This window comes from Aphelocoma coerulescens, chromosome 24 (assembly GCF_041296385.1).
Source record: "Aphelocoma coerulescens isolate FSJ_1873_10779 chromosome 24, UR_Acoe_1.0, whole genome shotgun sequence".
In the NCBI taxonomy this organism is placed as follows: domain Eukaryota; kingdom Metazoa; phylum Chordata; class Aves; order Passeriformes; family Corvidae; genus Aphelocoma; species Aphelocoma coerulescens.
The window spans coordinates 1,745,863-1,760,567 of NC_091037.1; the positions used below are offsets into that span (position 1 = coordinate 1,745,863).

Genomic DNA, 14,705 nt, shown 5'->3' on the forward strand with positions numbered 1-14,705 from the left:
GGGAGGTGAGCCCTGCCTCGCATCATCCTTTCACAATAAGAGCCGTGCCCGCAGCAGCGCGGGCCGGGGCGCGTCCTGCCGCCAGCGCGGCGCTCAGCGGCCCCAAACCCGCTCTGCACCTGGGCCAGGTGAGCCGCGACTGCCAGGGCACTGCCGGGACTGCCAGGGCATTGCCAGGGCACTGCCGCGACTGCCAGGACACTGCCGCGACTGCCAGGGCATTGCCGGGACTGCCAGGGCACTGCCGGGGCACTGTCGGGACTGCCAGGGCACTGTCGGGGCACTGTCGGGACTGCCAGGGCACTGTCGGGACTGCCAGGGCATTGCCAGGGCACTGCCGCGACTGCCAAGGCACTGCCGGGACTGCCAGGGCACTGCCAGGGCATTGCCGGGACTGCCACGGCACTGCCGCGACTGCCAGGGCACTGCCGGGACTGCCAGGGCACTGCCGCGACTGCCAGGACATTGCCAGGGCATTGCCGGGACTGCCACGGCACTGCCGCGACTGCCAGGGCATTGCCAGGGCACTGCCGGGACTGCCAGGGCACTGCCGCGACTGCCAGGACATTGCCAGGGCATTGCCGGGACTGCCACGGCACTGCCGCGACTGCCAGGGCACTGCCAGGGCACTGCCGCGACTGCCAGGGCATTGCCGGGACTGCCAGGGCACTGCCGGGACTGCCAGGGCACTGCCGCGACTGGGAAAAAACTGCTCGAGGTGTAGCCGGGGAGACGGGAAGACAGGGAGAATGGGATGTGGATCTGTGTTTCAGAGCAGCCGGGCTCCCAGGTAATTCCTTCAGAAATTCTTGCCTTGAAATTAGCTCAGTTTGCCTTCTTGTTCACCTCCCGAAAATACTTGGGATACAAAATGCTTTTGTTTCAAAACCTGAGTAGCCACTTAGCACCGTAATGAACCTCAAGGTTTCAGGAATATTGGTTGCCACGCCAGATTCCCCCACCAAATCCAGCAGAATGGGCCGTGCTCTGCTCTTCCCAGCTGAGCCGGCCCTAGGACAGACCCTTTCCCTCGGGATGCCAGGAGGAAGCTGCCAGCGTTTGGAAATGTGATGAAACATTGATTTCACGTCATTATGAAGCTCTTAAAAGCTGCCCTGTGCCTGGAGAGGCAGGCAGGGCACTCCAGGGACCCCATTCCACAGACAGATTAATTCTCATCCTAAATCTGCTCCAAATTAATCTGATTTCTTCCTGTCCTTCCTGCAAGACCCAACGAACCCTTGACTGCTGTATTTTTTATAACTCATAATGCCCTCCCTTAAATTGTGCTTTCCCTCAACAAACCCAACTGCTTCAACCTTTTCCCCCAGCTCACGTTTTCTCAGCTCTTTATTACTTCTGGTTTCAGAAATCTTGATTTCCCCTCGACCCTTCATCTTCTTGAGGTTACAATCAATTTTTAATGTACGTTGTTGATGCATTTGTGACTTCTAGTTTGCCGCTCTTTTAAAAATAGACTCTATTCTCTAAAGTCCTGCTTCTAAATCATTTGGGATAAGCAAAGCTGGAAGCAGATCACTATGCAATACTACATAGGCTGATCCAGGAGAAAACAAAGAGTATTAATCGACTTTTTAACTCATTTGTTTGTCTCTACTCACTGATTGCTCTTGTTTTATATAATATCACACAGGATGGTGTCAATGAGCTTACACCAAGCTGTACCCACTGGTAATTTTTCCAAAGGATAAAGGATTTTTTTTTTAAATGTATTGTTATCCAAGTCATAGCTAAGAAATTTTCTCCAGACTCTCTCCAGGATGGGATTTAGGCTCACTGAGCTATGGATCTTTGCCCCCCCCCCCCACTTTTTTTTCTGGCTGTTCCCCTGATGATGCAGAACACCCACTGTGTTCTTTTCCAGTGCCACTTTCAAAGACAATTCAAAGGTCAAACAGTCTAGCATTAACAAAATTGAGTTCTGGATAGAATGTCCTGAGCCTAAAACACCTCTATTACCTACTAGATTTGGTCTTTTTCTATTCTGACCCCCACTTATGCTAAAAGGCAGTTTCACTTTAAGCGAACAGTCAAAATCAGCCTTTTCTCAGGGAAAAATTCTCACCACTGATTATCTAAACTCTCTGCATTATCTGCTATTTCCCATTTTTAGCTTTTAGATAATAGAAGAGCAATGAGAGGAACTGAGTTTTTCATCACTTACACTTTCCAGCCTGTGGAGGAATTCACAGCAAGTTCAGAAATGTAAAGACTCAGTGTCAAGATCCCCTTGACTCCAAGAGGGTTGAAACTTCATCTAAAGTGCTTCCAGATTTTAAAAAAAATCCATTTGTATTCTGTTACTGATCTGTCATCTTAGACATTCTTGTTAATTTACAGGCTGGAGCTTAAACAAGGAAGGGAGAAGCTTAAAAGAAAACGTAGTTATTGGCTGAGCTTTGCTGATCAGATTTGGCAGCTTTAAAGCCAATTAATTTTCTGTCCAAACCTCCTGCAGTAAAACTGGAAAGCGGATAGGGATGGCACCGGTGCCAGATGGGTTTCAGGAGGAGCTCACTCCTCAAGGAGAGCATGAATGAGCCTGTAGTGTCAGATGAGAAAATTTGTTTTCTCCCAATAAACACTGAAGTCCATGAGAGAGGCAATCAGCAGCATTATTTGTGGGGTGGATGAGTTGTAGACAAATGGGAAACTAGTAAAATTTTGGTTTTTAATGTTTTAGAAGGAAAACTGTATGTAGTGAGTGTGTCCATGTATTAAGTGGAACACAAGATCTTAACAAGATATTAAGTGGAACGCTAAAGACCAGCCAACAGAAAAGTGCTCCATATTTCTGGCCAGCAAAATAATTTGGGGAAGCTCTCTTTAAACAGGGAGAGATAAATGTATGATTAATGTCTTTCCATTGCTGAAATATTATTTAACTTCACAAGAGGAGAGGCTGCTTTATTTTCAATGGGTGTTTTAAACATTCTGAACTTACCCTTTAAAGCCACAACTTTATAAAAGTACATATTTTATTCATTTTACTTAGTTTATTTATCTATATATCCTCACCTATATTTGTGCAGCAAAACCAGAAGCTTTGTTGCTCTTAGTAATTTAAAAAATTTAATAATTGTAACTACACTGTTCATAAGCTCACCTGGGTTACTGTGGCCATACTCACTGGCTTTACTTTCAATATTTCCTCAGATTTTAAATTTCCCTTATTACCCCAGAGATCCCACTCTATTAAATGTTATTAAATGGAATGACAACCAGCTGTATAAGAAATCACTGTAGAAAAACACGAGTCATTATTCTGAAGATATATCTTGGATTGAACTGCACTAAGCAGTCCTTCATTGTTCTTAAAAGTGGAGTTTTACTAATTTTTGTTGGATTTTATGAAGTTTTTAAATAGAGCAAACTGCTGCAACAGGAACACTTGATCCCCTAAGAGAAGAACTTAGGGAATTATTGTATCCCAAAATCTAAGTTCTGGTGCTTAATAATAGTTGGATATATTGGCCACATAAACTAAATCTAGATGATCCAAATCCAGATGATGTGAAAAGGCTGCACGATTTCCCCAAGCACAAACAGCTAAAATGCAGGTAACAGGCAGATATTCCTCAGTAATTAAATTTGTGTAACTCTTCCTCAAAGCCTTGCATAAATAACTGTGGGTAAATGTCTGAGTTCAGACCCTTGGCAGACGTCATTCTGAAACTCTGGGTTGTGTCATCACTACAGATGAGCGTGGATTTTTGAAACACCCAGCACAATACTTTAGAAAATGTTACTTCCTAACTCTTTTCTTTTTCTTCCCCATTTCTTTGTATAAACAGTATTACCAAGAGTGAGAATATCAGGGAAAAAATAGGAGACTGCTAAATATGATGCAGACCAGTGGTGAGACTTTGGAAAGCCTTTAGATGCTAAAGATGCAGATAGGCACCTTATGGGATTTTCCAAAATTCCTAAGTGTGTAAGGCGCTTACACCATGCTTAGGCACTTTGAAAATCCTACTAAGGACATATCTGCATCTTTAGGTATCTAAATCTCACCCTACATGTCCAGTTCCTCTCATTCTTTGGTTTAAATCACGTCGCTGTGACACGCAGCCCATTTGGCTTTGAGCTAAGGCAAGGGGGAAAGGAGGGTGGATTAGGTCTGAGAGGATTTCAAGAGGAAATCACTGCATACTGCTGGGGTAAAGATGTAAATATATCTTACTCCAGCACTTTTCTTCATTACGTAAGCCCCACACTTTGCACAAGTGATCCTTTGTACATTCCATGTGTCATCTTTTTTTTTTTTTTTTAACAGAGTCAAATATTAAGAAAGAAAAAGGGCTCAGTGTTCTCAAAGTGAGTATCAGCAAACAACTCACGTAGCCAAATAACAAAAGAACAGAACACTGTAATTCCAGATCATGTTATCTGTTTATTTATTGACATCAACAAAGCTTTGATTATGTTTTATATCAGCATGGCCTTGAAGCATAACACACGTACCAGTATTACAATGAATTTTAAATTAAGACTTTATGCTTTCTCAAAGTTCTTTATAGAACTCTCTTATTTCTAAGCTGATCTTTTCAACCTGTTTACATTCTGCAGCACAATGGGAATAACGCTGCAAGTGTATTCTACTAAGATTTTAGCACAAAAACATTTTTTAAAGTAGAAAGGAAAAAAAAAACCCAACAAATCATAACCAGGAAATGGTTTACATTAAATCATCTGAGGTCATTTTCCACTTACATCATAAAATTCTGTTTCACAGAAATGGTTTTTACTATGTTAAATGGGTTAACCAGTAAAAACCAGATGGCTTAATGTCTTAATCCCTTGAGTCACAGGATTTAAAACAGATATTCAGATTTGTTTTTACTAACTACCACTACACTATGTATTGGAACACTAAGTAACCACTTAACTTGTTGGAAGTTTCCTGAACTGATGGAAATATTTATACAAGAAACACATCACAACACTCATCACAGTTTGTTTGAATACACAAACACGACTTTGGTTCTGCATTGCTGCCATAAACTCCATTTAGCTTTGCAGAGTACTGGCAAGGACAGTGACTCTCTCTTTCAGCCTCTCCCTTTTCTGCTTTAAGTGGTTTTCTATGGCCCTGGCTTGTTTTAAGGTCTCATCAAGTTCCTGGACATAAGAAGAGTCCACTGCTGCTCTTGCACTAAAGCGAAGAGATCTGTAGTTAAAATAAATGCTAATGCCATTAACTTCCTCACTATTTTTATGTTTTTCTTAAAAATGGGTTTTCTATGAATACCCGATTTCTGACCAAATTAATTCTCTGTTGTAACATAAAACAGCATTTTTCTTTCAAGATCTGTGCTTGACACTTTTCAGTGCTAATTTCCCTAAACTGCAGCCACCCATCCATCTTATCTAGACAATTAAAAAATTCCTGTGCAAATAGAACAAAGTTTAACTTGCCTTATAATGTCAGCATATTTTGATAACAAGTTATTAATTTCTTTGCCCATCTCTGTTGAGAGAGAAAAAAAAAATTTATTTAAGCATTTGGATGAATCTCAACATCAAATTAGGTCATTCCATACTTACTTTCAGTAAATTTAATACATCACCATTTAAAACCTTTTCCAGTGGTTCAGTGTTGGAAAGGGACTGCGAGTCCTCAGAAGGAGCCAAATCTGTTTTGTCAGACAACTGAGGAATTTCTGCAGCTTCATTCTAACAACAGAGCACATTAGAAAAACACAGGTTCTAGGACTTAAAACAAGCTTAGCACAGAGTTTAGCTGAGTGAAAGAAGAGGCTTAAAAAGATCTTGAGGGTGTTTTTGGAGAAGATGCAAGTGGCATTGGGTTCACAGCCTCATGAGCGTCTTGGGGAGTGGGTGGGAAGTACCAGATTGAGATCTCTGTATATATACCCACATTTTTATTTATATATACACACACATATTTATATGTATATACTGATTCATGTAGTGTTTATATCAGTAAAAGCTGGTGTACTTCAGAAGCTTGCTCTCAAGAAGTTCTACATAAATATGTCCCAGTGCTTACCAATTTTGTTGGGCTTCAAGCCCTCAGAGAAACTGCGGTTTCCCCACACGAAAAAGTCATTTGTGTTCCCCCAAACCTCCCTTAAGTGCCGTGGATCTCTGTGCCTTCGGTCCGGAATAGGACACGGGAAGGGAGGTCCTCCCTCACACAGCACCGCTCACCTCCGTCTTTTTGCGTCTATTTCTATTTTTATCCGCTTTTTGCGCGTCGCTCGCCATGGCTGCCTCACGAAAAGCACGCGGTGTTTGCTGAGCGGTCACGCTGGGGAGGATGTTTAAATAAAAACGTGTAAAACCTGTAATTTGTTCCTCCGCAAGGGCGTTCTCCTCGCGGCACAGGCAGCACCTCAGACGGGCTGGAGACGGCGGGGGAATGGCGGGGAGTCCCGGGCCAGCCTAAAGGCTCATCCGAGGGGATTTATCCCTTTCTGATCTCCCCAGACCCTGAGGGCACCGAGGTCTGCAGGAGGGACCCCGACCCCGCGGTTTCCCCTCAGGCGGGCGGGCGGGCCCGGGGCGGGCAGTGGCCGTGAGGGGCTGCGACTGTGGGGACAAGAGAAAAGGGACAAGGAAAAAAGGACAAGGAAAAAGGGAAAAGGGACAAGGGAAAAGGGACGAGAAACAAGGGACACCCGCTCCCCTCAGGGCTGGCAGCACCCCCGGAGCCCTGTCCGAGATCGGGTGGCAGCACCAGGACCGGCCCCAGGTGCCCCCTGAGGGCCGAGGGAGCGGCTCCGCTCCGGGCGGTTCTGTTAAAGCTTCAAACAGTTCCTCAAACCTTTCCCGTCAAATTTCACTTTCTAAGCGAAATCCCTGGAATGCGTTTCACGCTCCATGGGTCCACCTCAAAATACGAGCCATAAATAAGTGCAATCTGAGAGAGCAGGCGCTAAAATGAGTAACAGCCCTAAAATGAGTAACGTCACCAAAATACTCAACTGCCAAGACCTTTTTTTTTTTTTCTCTCTCTCTCTAAAGAATGGAGAATAAAATGGTATTTTCCTGAGGCTGTGTTTCACTTCTGTAGGTAAAAATGGTATTTGAGTTCACCAAGAAGCGACTGAGTCACCCCTTGGCTCCTTTGCAAGAGAAACGAACAGGGCACAACATTCAGGAGAGAACTTTCAGCATCCAAAGAGATTAAACACCATTTCAAGGTACTGCTTTCCTAAATCCTGGCATTGTCCCCTATGGTGAAATAAGTAATTGCAAGATCTGAAGTTATGTTAAGGTTGTGCTGCGTTATGTTAAGGATTCATGTTAGGCTATGTTATTTTATTGTATGTGATTTATGTTAGGGTATGTGATGTATGTTAGGGTATGTAAATTTTGTCACTGGTCTGGTTTAGTTTCTTTTTTTTTTTTTCCTTTTATCTTTATTTTTTTGTTTTTAAGAGTAGAAGGGATCTTAATCTCATGTATATTATCCAAATAGACTCTGAAATTTAAAACCTCAGCATGAGAAATCAAACTGCTGAAAGAACAAGAACTAAATACTTCCCCAAAATAGAAACAACTTTTAATAAGCTGCCATGGCCTGCTCCATTTAGTTCTCAAATATTTATTTTATAGATATTTATGTTATTAGCAATATGATCTAAACATTAAGAAACAGATATGACAGAATATGTTAGGAAAATGTTCTTAAGGTGTTTACTTAATTGGGTCACCGTTAGTAGGTTAAGATATTTTTATTAACAGACCACCTGAATTAAAACAAATTAAACATCTGAATTTTCATTTCTATTATCTTATGGATATGCTAGTCTATGGATAAAGCTCAGACTAAAAATAACATTACAAGAAAATTATCCAAGGGGTGAGAGTTTACTCTTACTGGAGTTCCAGTTCCTTTAAAATCGGAGCAAAGTTATTTAAGCCATTACTCTAAAAGTAGTTGCAGTTCCTTTGAGATTGGAGATACTAAATTCCAGGAGAAATGAAAGTTTAACCTTTATCACAGAAGCTATTGTATGTGTTAGAGTCTGGTCCAGAAAAATGCAAATATGTGCACAAAAGAGAAGGAAATGCCTTTTTTTCAATGTGTTCAATGAACTAATTGAATCTTAAAGCTCTCAAAAGGCTGACATGAAAGACCAAGTCCTCCTTCCTGTTAGTTTTTGTATGGAATAGGCCAAAAATATTAGTGCCAACAGCTAATACAAAGTAAATAATGATCTGAATGTATATTTACACTTAAATGATAAATTATTAGTACAGCATTAATTTTTTTTAAAGAATTTTTTTTTTGGCAGTGAAATGCAAAGAATCTGGGAACAAGAATAACCCAGATGGGGAACTCTCCTGAACAAAGCTCTGGTGCCCAAATTAAAAGATTTTAGAAGTCAGTTGGAGTGATGAAAAGAGTTGTGAATATTATTTTGAAGCTGAAGAAATTTACTCAGAGGTAGAAACTTAAAAGGCTGGTGCTGATTATTTGAGCTGGAAAAGACCAAGAGGCATTTTGATCCTGCTTGCAGGAGGAACTATTTGTTACAAAATGGATACTGGGAAAATATATAGAAATGGGTGGCCAGGAACAGAAGTCAGTTCAATTTAGAAAGATACAAATATATTTTTTATGTCCTGCTGGAATGCAGTCAGCGAGTCTATAAATAGGAATATATATTCTTATCTGAAAACATGTTACAAAAGACGTGTTTTTCTTTGTTTGTTGGAAACAGGAGGGTTTAGTCTGCTGCTGAATTCTGCTTTTTAGGTTTCTTTTGAATCGATTTTGTTAGTTCCTTTCAAAAACTTTAAAGAAAGCAGCTACATTTCTGTAGCACACCCATAGTTTTTGTTTGCTTGAAATACACTGGTCCCAAGGATAAACCAGCCAAAATCCAGGCTTATTAGTAAAAGAGACAGTGTTTTTATCTGTATTATTTCAAATAAGGTTGAAAGATGTGCTTTTAACCTCAAAATCATATCCTCATGTTTATCATACAGCTATTAAAGCATTACCTATGAAATTTGGGTGCTTTTTTTAATCTCCAAGAGCAGTAACAAGCATGTGAACAGGTGAGGGAATGTCTCAGAGACGTGGGTTTGGGTTTGACTTGGGGGTTTGGGGTGTTTTTACCGTCCCCACAACTTGGGGCTCTTCAGTTGTCCCACGGAGCTGCAGAGCTGAACGCCGTAATTCTGATGAGCGTTAGAAACAGCAAATCAAGGCATGGAGAGACAAATTGGTAAATGATTCATTCCCAAGCTCGCTTCCCTGGTTTTTAGGGCCTGTCCCATCACTGAGTTCAGCGTTTGCTGCTTTAAACCCTCCCCAAAGGCAGCGCGGAACGGAGGGATGGGGCGTTGTCCCGAAACAGGAGCTGAACTCCTGCCACGAAGCTTCTTCTGCACAAACGGCTGGCAGGGGAGATTTCCTAGCCCATGCCAGCATTCCTTGGCACTGCTGCCTTCAAGAACCAACACGCGCGGTGATTTCCATCTCAGAGCGGCTTCCCGCAAGGGAGCGAGCAATGGAACCGGATGGGCACGGGCAGCACCTGCCCCAAAACTGCCGTGGAGGCGCGGTGGACCGGGAGGAGATGCTGGTGGAGCAACAGGACTAGCCCGCTGCCATCGGCGTGACAGCGACCGCCACAAAGCCACCCTCGCAAGCCCAGATTTGCATAAGCGCTGTCTCCTGCAGCGAGGAGGGGAAATGCCGCGCGAGAAGTGCGGACGTAGGCAGAGATCTTGGGAAAGCGCCCCGAGTTCGGCCGCCGCCAGCCGCCAAAAAGCCCCTCCCGGCAGCGCCGCGGCAGCGCTCGCTTCCCTCGGGCTGGGGCATCCCCGGCAGCGGCGGGGCACTGACCCGGGGTGGCCTCGGGACAGCCCCGACCCTTACCCCGCCACTCCACAGCTGCGCTTCTCCCGGCTGCCAGCGCCCGGCTGCAGCTCCCGAGGAGCCACAAAGGACTCCCGAGGAGCTACAAAGGACCCCCGTGAGCCAGCTCTGCTCCCACCCACCCATCCTGCGCTTCTCCCGGCTGCCAGCGCCCGGCTGCAGCTCCCGAGGAGCCACAAGGGACCACCGTGAGCCACCTCTGCTCCCGCCCCGCATCCCAGCGGCTCCCCCAGGTTGAGTCATTCCACGTCCGACAGTAAGCTAAAAACTCCTTTGAGCTTCTGCCGTTCCTTTCAGACGTCCTTGGTAAAAGGTCTAATAACCATCTTTTACTACTCAAGGTTGGGCTTGATCATCCTGGAGGTCTTTCCCAACCTTTTCGATCCTATGATTCTATGATCAAGGGAAGAAGCATAGTCATTTTACGTTTTACCCATGAAAACAAGGGCCATTTTTTCCTTTAATGCTCTGCCAAACGTCCTGCCTGTGCCTGTCCTGGGCTTTAAAATAACAGAGGAGTCCTTGACTTCATGGTTAACGTGCTGCGGATGAGGCTTTCACAGTTTGAGTGTTGTGATATCTCATTTCTAAGGCTTGGGTGTGCGTGTCTGTGAACAAAGATGTTGCTAGGAGCCTGCTGTCTCTTCTGCACAGCTACAACTAGATAAAAACCACATAAAATACAAATGGAGAAGAATCACTCTCAAATACATTCCTCAAGATGCTTTGCTAGAGGGACAAGGAAGCCACAGCAATTCCACACCCTAATTCCTCTGGATGTGTGTGTTTACTTATGTTGATATTGCTCAGTCGTTTTGTATAAATTGTTTTTGACTGGTGAAAAGGCTGTAGAAGTGAGCTAGGTATTTCGATTGCACAATAAAATCCCAGTGCAAGAGCCAGATCTTCCTTCCCATTGTTCACCTGGGATGACCTTTCTAGGGGCAGTCAGAATGGGTTCTAACGTGGGTATTTTGGAAGCTCATGCTTTTCTAGGGGCACCTGGTAAGATCAGTCTGTGTAGACTTTAACTTTTATCCCTTTATGGGGTAAGGAGCATCGAGGTTAACTCTGATTTCTCTCCCTGTGCTTTGGGCAGGGTGAAGATGAGTGCTGAAGAGATTCTGGTGTATGCAGTAGAACTTGGAAAAAACTCCTGCCTCTATTTTGACGGTAATTAGAGCATTTAATAACCTTTTCTGTTTGAATCCTGATTTAACACAATTCCTTTGTCTGATTTCACCTAATTTTCCCGTAAGTTTTAGTTTTAAGTGTTGTTAGCCAAGTATCTGAGTCAGGGGAGTATTTGTTGCTCATACAAAAAATTCCGGGAAAGGACACTCAGAAGAGTTGGAATACTGGAGGATGGACTTGGAGTGAGTCATTTCTGATCTGGAATAAAGTCAGTTGGAAAACAGTTTCTTCTTTAAATGCAATTTGTAATGACTGCTTCTTGTCCTTTTGCTCACTTAAAGGCACTGATAAAACCAAAAATTTGCATGCAATTATTCCTTTGTTTTAGGCTTAGAGTGACCTTCTCACCCTTAAATAACCCTAAAAAAGCATGTTGCATACCTCTGGTTTGGTGGTGACTCCAGTTCTCAAATGACTGGGGTTTCATTTGTTTTGTTCACAAATAAACCCTGCCTGCAGTGACAGCAGCTCGGCCTTGGTGGCACTGGGCTGTGGGAACATGTAGGTGGCTGCCTGGCTTCCAGCCTTGCCTGGGTAAAAGCCCTTTCTTTTGTGGGGGCAGAGCTTAATGTTGTTTTTTCTTTCCTTTTTTTTTCCACTGCTCACTTGGAACCAAGATGATGATGGTAAGCTGAGTGCTCATCTTTTATTACTTTGTTACCCATTTCACATGAACATGGCCACACTCACTAACCCAGAGAGGACAAGTTTCAAACTGAGAGTGGCTGCAAAAAACCAGAGCTACAGCTCACCTGCTCCTTCTGATGCTGATGTTGCTTTAATTCCTCCCAAGGTATGCAGTATTGGCTTCCCTGCAGCACCTTTCAATGCAATTTAATTGCTGGGCAAAAGAGAACTGATGCTTCCGAATTCTCATTAACAAACAGCAGCTTCTCTTGCTTTATATAAATAAATTTCCATATTCTAGAAAATTTGCTTCAAGCAGAGGTGTAAAAGATGATTTGGCCTTCCTTTTGTTTGATGTCATTCTAAGAACTCCTTTCACGTGACATCTGCAATGACAAGATTAACCTGGCAGCAAACTATCAAGATCTGAGGAGACAACAGCTAAAATAGTAAGGTTTATTTTTTACTGTTATTCCTGCAGAGCTGGAGTGTGATGCCCTCTGCAAGGAAAAGATTCTGCACCGAGTGCTGAGGAATGTGAACAGCCAACTGCTCGTGGTGCGCCCAGACCTGAACGTGGCAGCCTTTGAGGATGTGACTGACCAGGAGATGCAATCTGGTAATTTCCAGATATAAACCATCACCACTGCTCTGCTGCTTTATCCTAGAGGTGGTTTTGTTCTTTGTAATCATCCACTCTCAGATGGGACTGAGAGTAATGACTCAAAAACTTCATTTTCAAGAATAAAACTAAGCTAACAGAGTGAAATTCTGTGTCTTGGGCATTGGTGATGGAGATTTCTGGGTTAGATCAAAGCCTGCAGGATGTCCCATAATGAAAAAGGGCTGTTAAGATTTTTGCTTGGCTCTGATCACAAAATTCCTAATTCACCATTTTTTTAATGTTAGATTGCAAAAATACCCCTAAAATTTAAACAATGCATTGACACTGAAAGGTCTTACTTTCTTCTAATAGTATTAGCTATAAACTTACAGTTTTGGCTTTGACTTTTTGCTTCAGCGATTTATTTACAGCTCTATTTATTGACCATATTTATTTCCGGCTTATATCCAACCATGATCTGACTTACAGATGGCCACTTCCACTTCCCAGTCTCACTTTCTGCATGCACACAAAAGGATGTGACACCCTCCCCACACTGCCTGGTGACCTCACCTGCTTTAGTATTGCCTGTCTGCACAAAGTACAACCAGAAGCCATAAAAATTCTGGCTCTTCTGCCAGGAAGAATATCCTGGAAAAACAGCCAGTTGCCAGTGGAATGGTAAAACATAACTGAGCTCAATTGTTGCAGCTCCCTTTAAGCAGATTGTCAATAATAATCAATTTATTTCCAGGCAAAGGGATGCACTTCAGCATCCACTGCTACAAAACCACCACGCCCTTAGCAGGGATGCCCGTGGCCTTCAGTGTCCAAGTGGAAGACAAAAGTTACTACATGTGTTGTGAGAGGGAATGTGGGGAAATGATTGTTAGATTCAAGGTAAGGATCTGCTTCCCTCTCCTCATCTGTACAAAACCAACAGGCAGAATTAACAACTCAGAGCTGGAATAAAACTGGTCAAGGCTTGTGCTGGGATTAACCTGTTCCCTTTCTTCTTCCTCAGGAAGGAGACGTTCCCAAAGAAATTCCCGGTGAAAGCAACATCATCTTCTTCAAAAAGACCTTTACATCTTGCTCCTCCAAAGCTTTTAAGTTTGAATACTCAATGGAAAAAGGAATGTTCTTGGCCTTTGAGGAAGAAGGCTGCTTGAGAAAATTAACCCTAAAGAAACTGTCAAAAGATGAAGTGGATGAAACCATGAAGATAAGTTTATCTAACTTCAGTCAGAATGAAAATCACAACCTATGATGGAGCGCTTCCAACAGTTTTAAAATACAGCTTGTTTTTTATACAAGAAACTTCAGTCTTTCTTTATCTAAAACAAGTAAGTTTTAACTACTGTCAGTACTTACTAAAAAAATAAATGCAATTTCTTGGCAAAAAGAAGCAGAAGAATGTTTTCCAGTCAGATAGGAGAACTACACACTGAAGAAATGAGAATGTCCGTATCTATAGAGTCCTGTAGAATTTGATCCCTAAAATCTCTAATGCCTGTTGACCAAACAGCTTTTGAATTAGGTTTGGACTTTTACATTCCCAGAACTCTCAGGTAATTATTTCTCACACAAGTAGCTTAAACACCACCTACAGCTGCATCTCGTGTGAGGAAATCTCAGACACTTCCCATGAGAGACCCTCAGCTCGCCCAGAGGGACTTTCTCATGACTCACCCATCTGCACCCTCCTCCTCCCTGGGACAAAATAACAAATGTTGGTGTTTAAACCACACCACAGCTCCATTCTGACCACAACACTAACAAAAAATTGGCCAGCTACCTGCTTTTGCTAATAAATAAATAAAATTTCCAAATCCATATTAAAAAAAAAATAACCAGAAAGTCTTTTAGAATCCAAACAGCAACTTGGTCGTTCTGGTCATTGCATAATCACTGATGGTAACACAAATTCTCTTCCTCTCACTATTAATAGTGCCACAAAAGTACCATTAGAATGTGAAAAGAGTTAATCCACTCCTTAGCACTGTGAAAGTCAGACAGGATGAAGCATAAAGTTAAAAACCACAATCTCAGTTCCCCTCTAAAATACCCTAAAAGAACAGAACGTTACCTCAGCCTCGTGTTTGTTGTCTCTTCAGTCACACAAGACAACACAGACCAGAGTATTTAGAAAATAAACCTCAAAAAAGTGTTGCAGATGAACATAAAAACCTTGAAAGTCAAACGCTCCTAAAAGTCAATCTGCAAAAGTATTTTTATTCTAGGTCAATTCTTGTTGTATTTTCTCATGGACATTAATTATTCTTGTATTAAGTCTAAGTCAGCTTTAAGGATTAATTCATACAAATATTCTTTGTTTTATAATAGCCAAATGAAGTAAGGCAGAGCAAACCTATCTGCAGAGAAAGCATTTTAGGC

The 14,705-nt window shown here is 42.7% G+C and overlaps 2 protein-coding genes across 5 annotated transcripts; one reads left to right on the forward strand and one right to left on the reverse strand.

The window, feature by feature from the left end:
• Window positions 1-49: 49 nt before the first annotated feature.
• On the forward strand, window positions 50-14,659 carry IL18 (interleukin 18). 4 transcript variants are annotated; one of them, XM_068994605.1, is made up of 6 exons: window positions 50-128; window positions 7,061-7,190; window positions 10,983-11,056; window positions 12,186-12,323; window positions 13,063-13,208; window positions 13,333-14,659. In XM_068994605.1, exons 3-6 carry the CDS (start codon window positions 10,990-10,992, stop codon window positions 13,576-13,578), a joined length of 597 nt encoding a protein of 198 aa, XP_068850706.1. In that variant the 5' UTR covers window positions 50-128; window positions 7,061-7,190; window positions 10,983-10,989; the 3' UTR covers window positions 13,579-14,659. The 4 variants fall into 4 exon arrangements, with proteins under 4 accessions (XP_068850706.1, XP_068850707.1, XP_068850708.1 ...); XM_068994606.1 differs by lacking the exon at window positions 50-128 and adding an exon at window positions 708-790; XM_068994607.1 differs by lacking the exon at window positions 50-128 and adding an exon at window positions 6,373-6,491.
• On the reverse strand, window positions 4,443-6,359 carry TEX12 (testis expressed 12). The gene is made up of 4 exons (XM_068994611.1): window positions 6,196-6,359; window positions 5,592-5,697; window positions 5,440-5,491; window positions 4,443-5,176 (listed from the first exon to the last, which is right to left on the reverse strand). Exons 1-4 carry the CDS (start codon window positions 6,250-6,252, stop codon window positions 5,032-5,034), a joined length of 360 nt encoding a protein of 119 aa, XP_068850712.1. The 5' UTR covers window positions 6,253-6,359; the 3' UTR covers window positions 4,443-5,031.
• Window positions 14,660-14,705: the final 46 nt, after the last annotated feature.

Coding starts and splice junctions, on each gene's coding strand:
- TEX12 (XM_068994611.1), bottom strand. CDS start 6,252: ATGGCGAGCGACGCGCAAAAAGCGGATAAAAATAGAAATAGACGCAAA. Junction 5,492..5,591: donor ACTGGAAAAGGTTTTAAATG/GTGATGTATTAA, acceptor CTCTCTCAACAG/AGATGGGCAAAGAAATTAAT. Junction 5,177..5,439: donor AAATATGCTGACATTATAAG/GCAAGTTAAACT, acceptor TCTTCGCTTTAG/TGCAAGAGCAGCAGTGGACT.
- IL18 (XM_068994605.1), top strand. CDS start 10,990: ATGAGTGCTGAAGAGATTCTGGTGTATGCAGTAGAACTTGGAAAAAAC. Junction 12,324..13,062: donor TGACCAGGAGATGCAATCTG/GTAATTTCCAGA, acceptor ATTTATTTCCAG/GCAAAGGGATGCACTTCAGC. Junction 13,209..13,332: donor AAATGATTGTTAGATTCAAG/GTAAGGATCTGC, acceptor CTTCTTCCTCAG/GAAGGAGACGTTCCCAAAGA.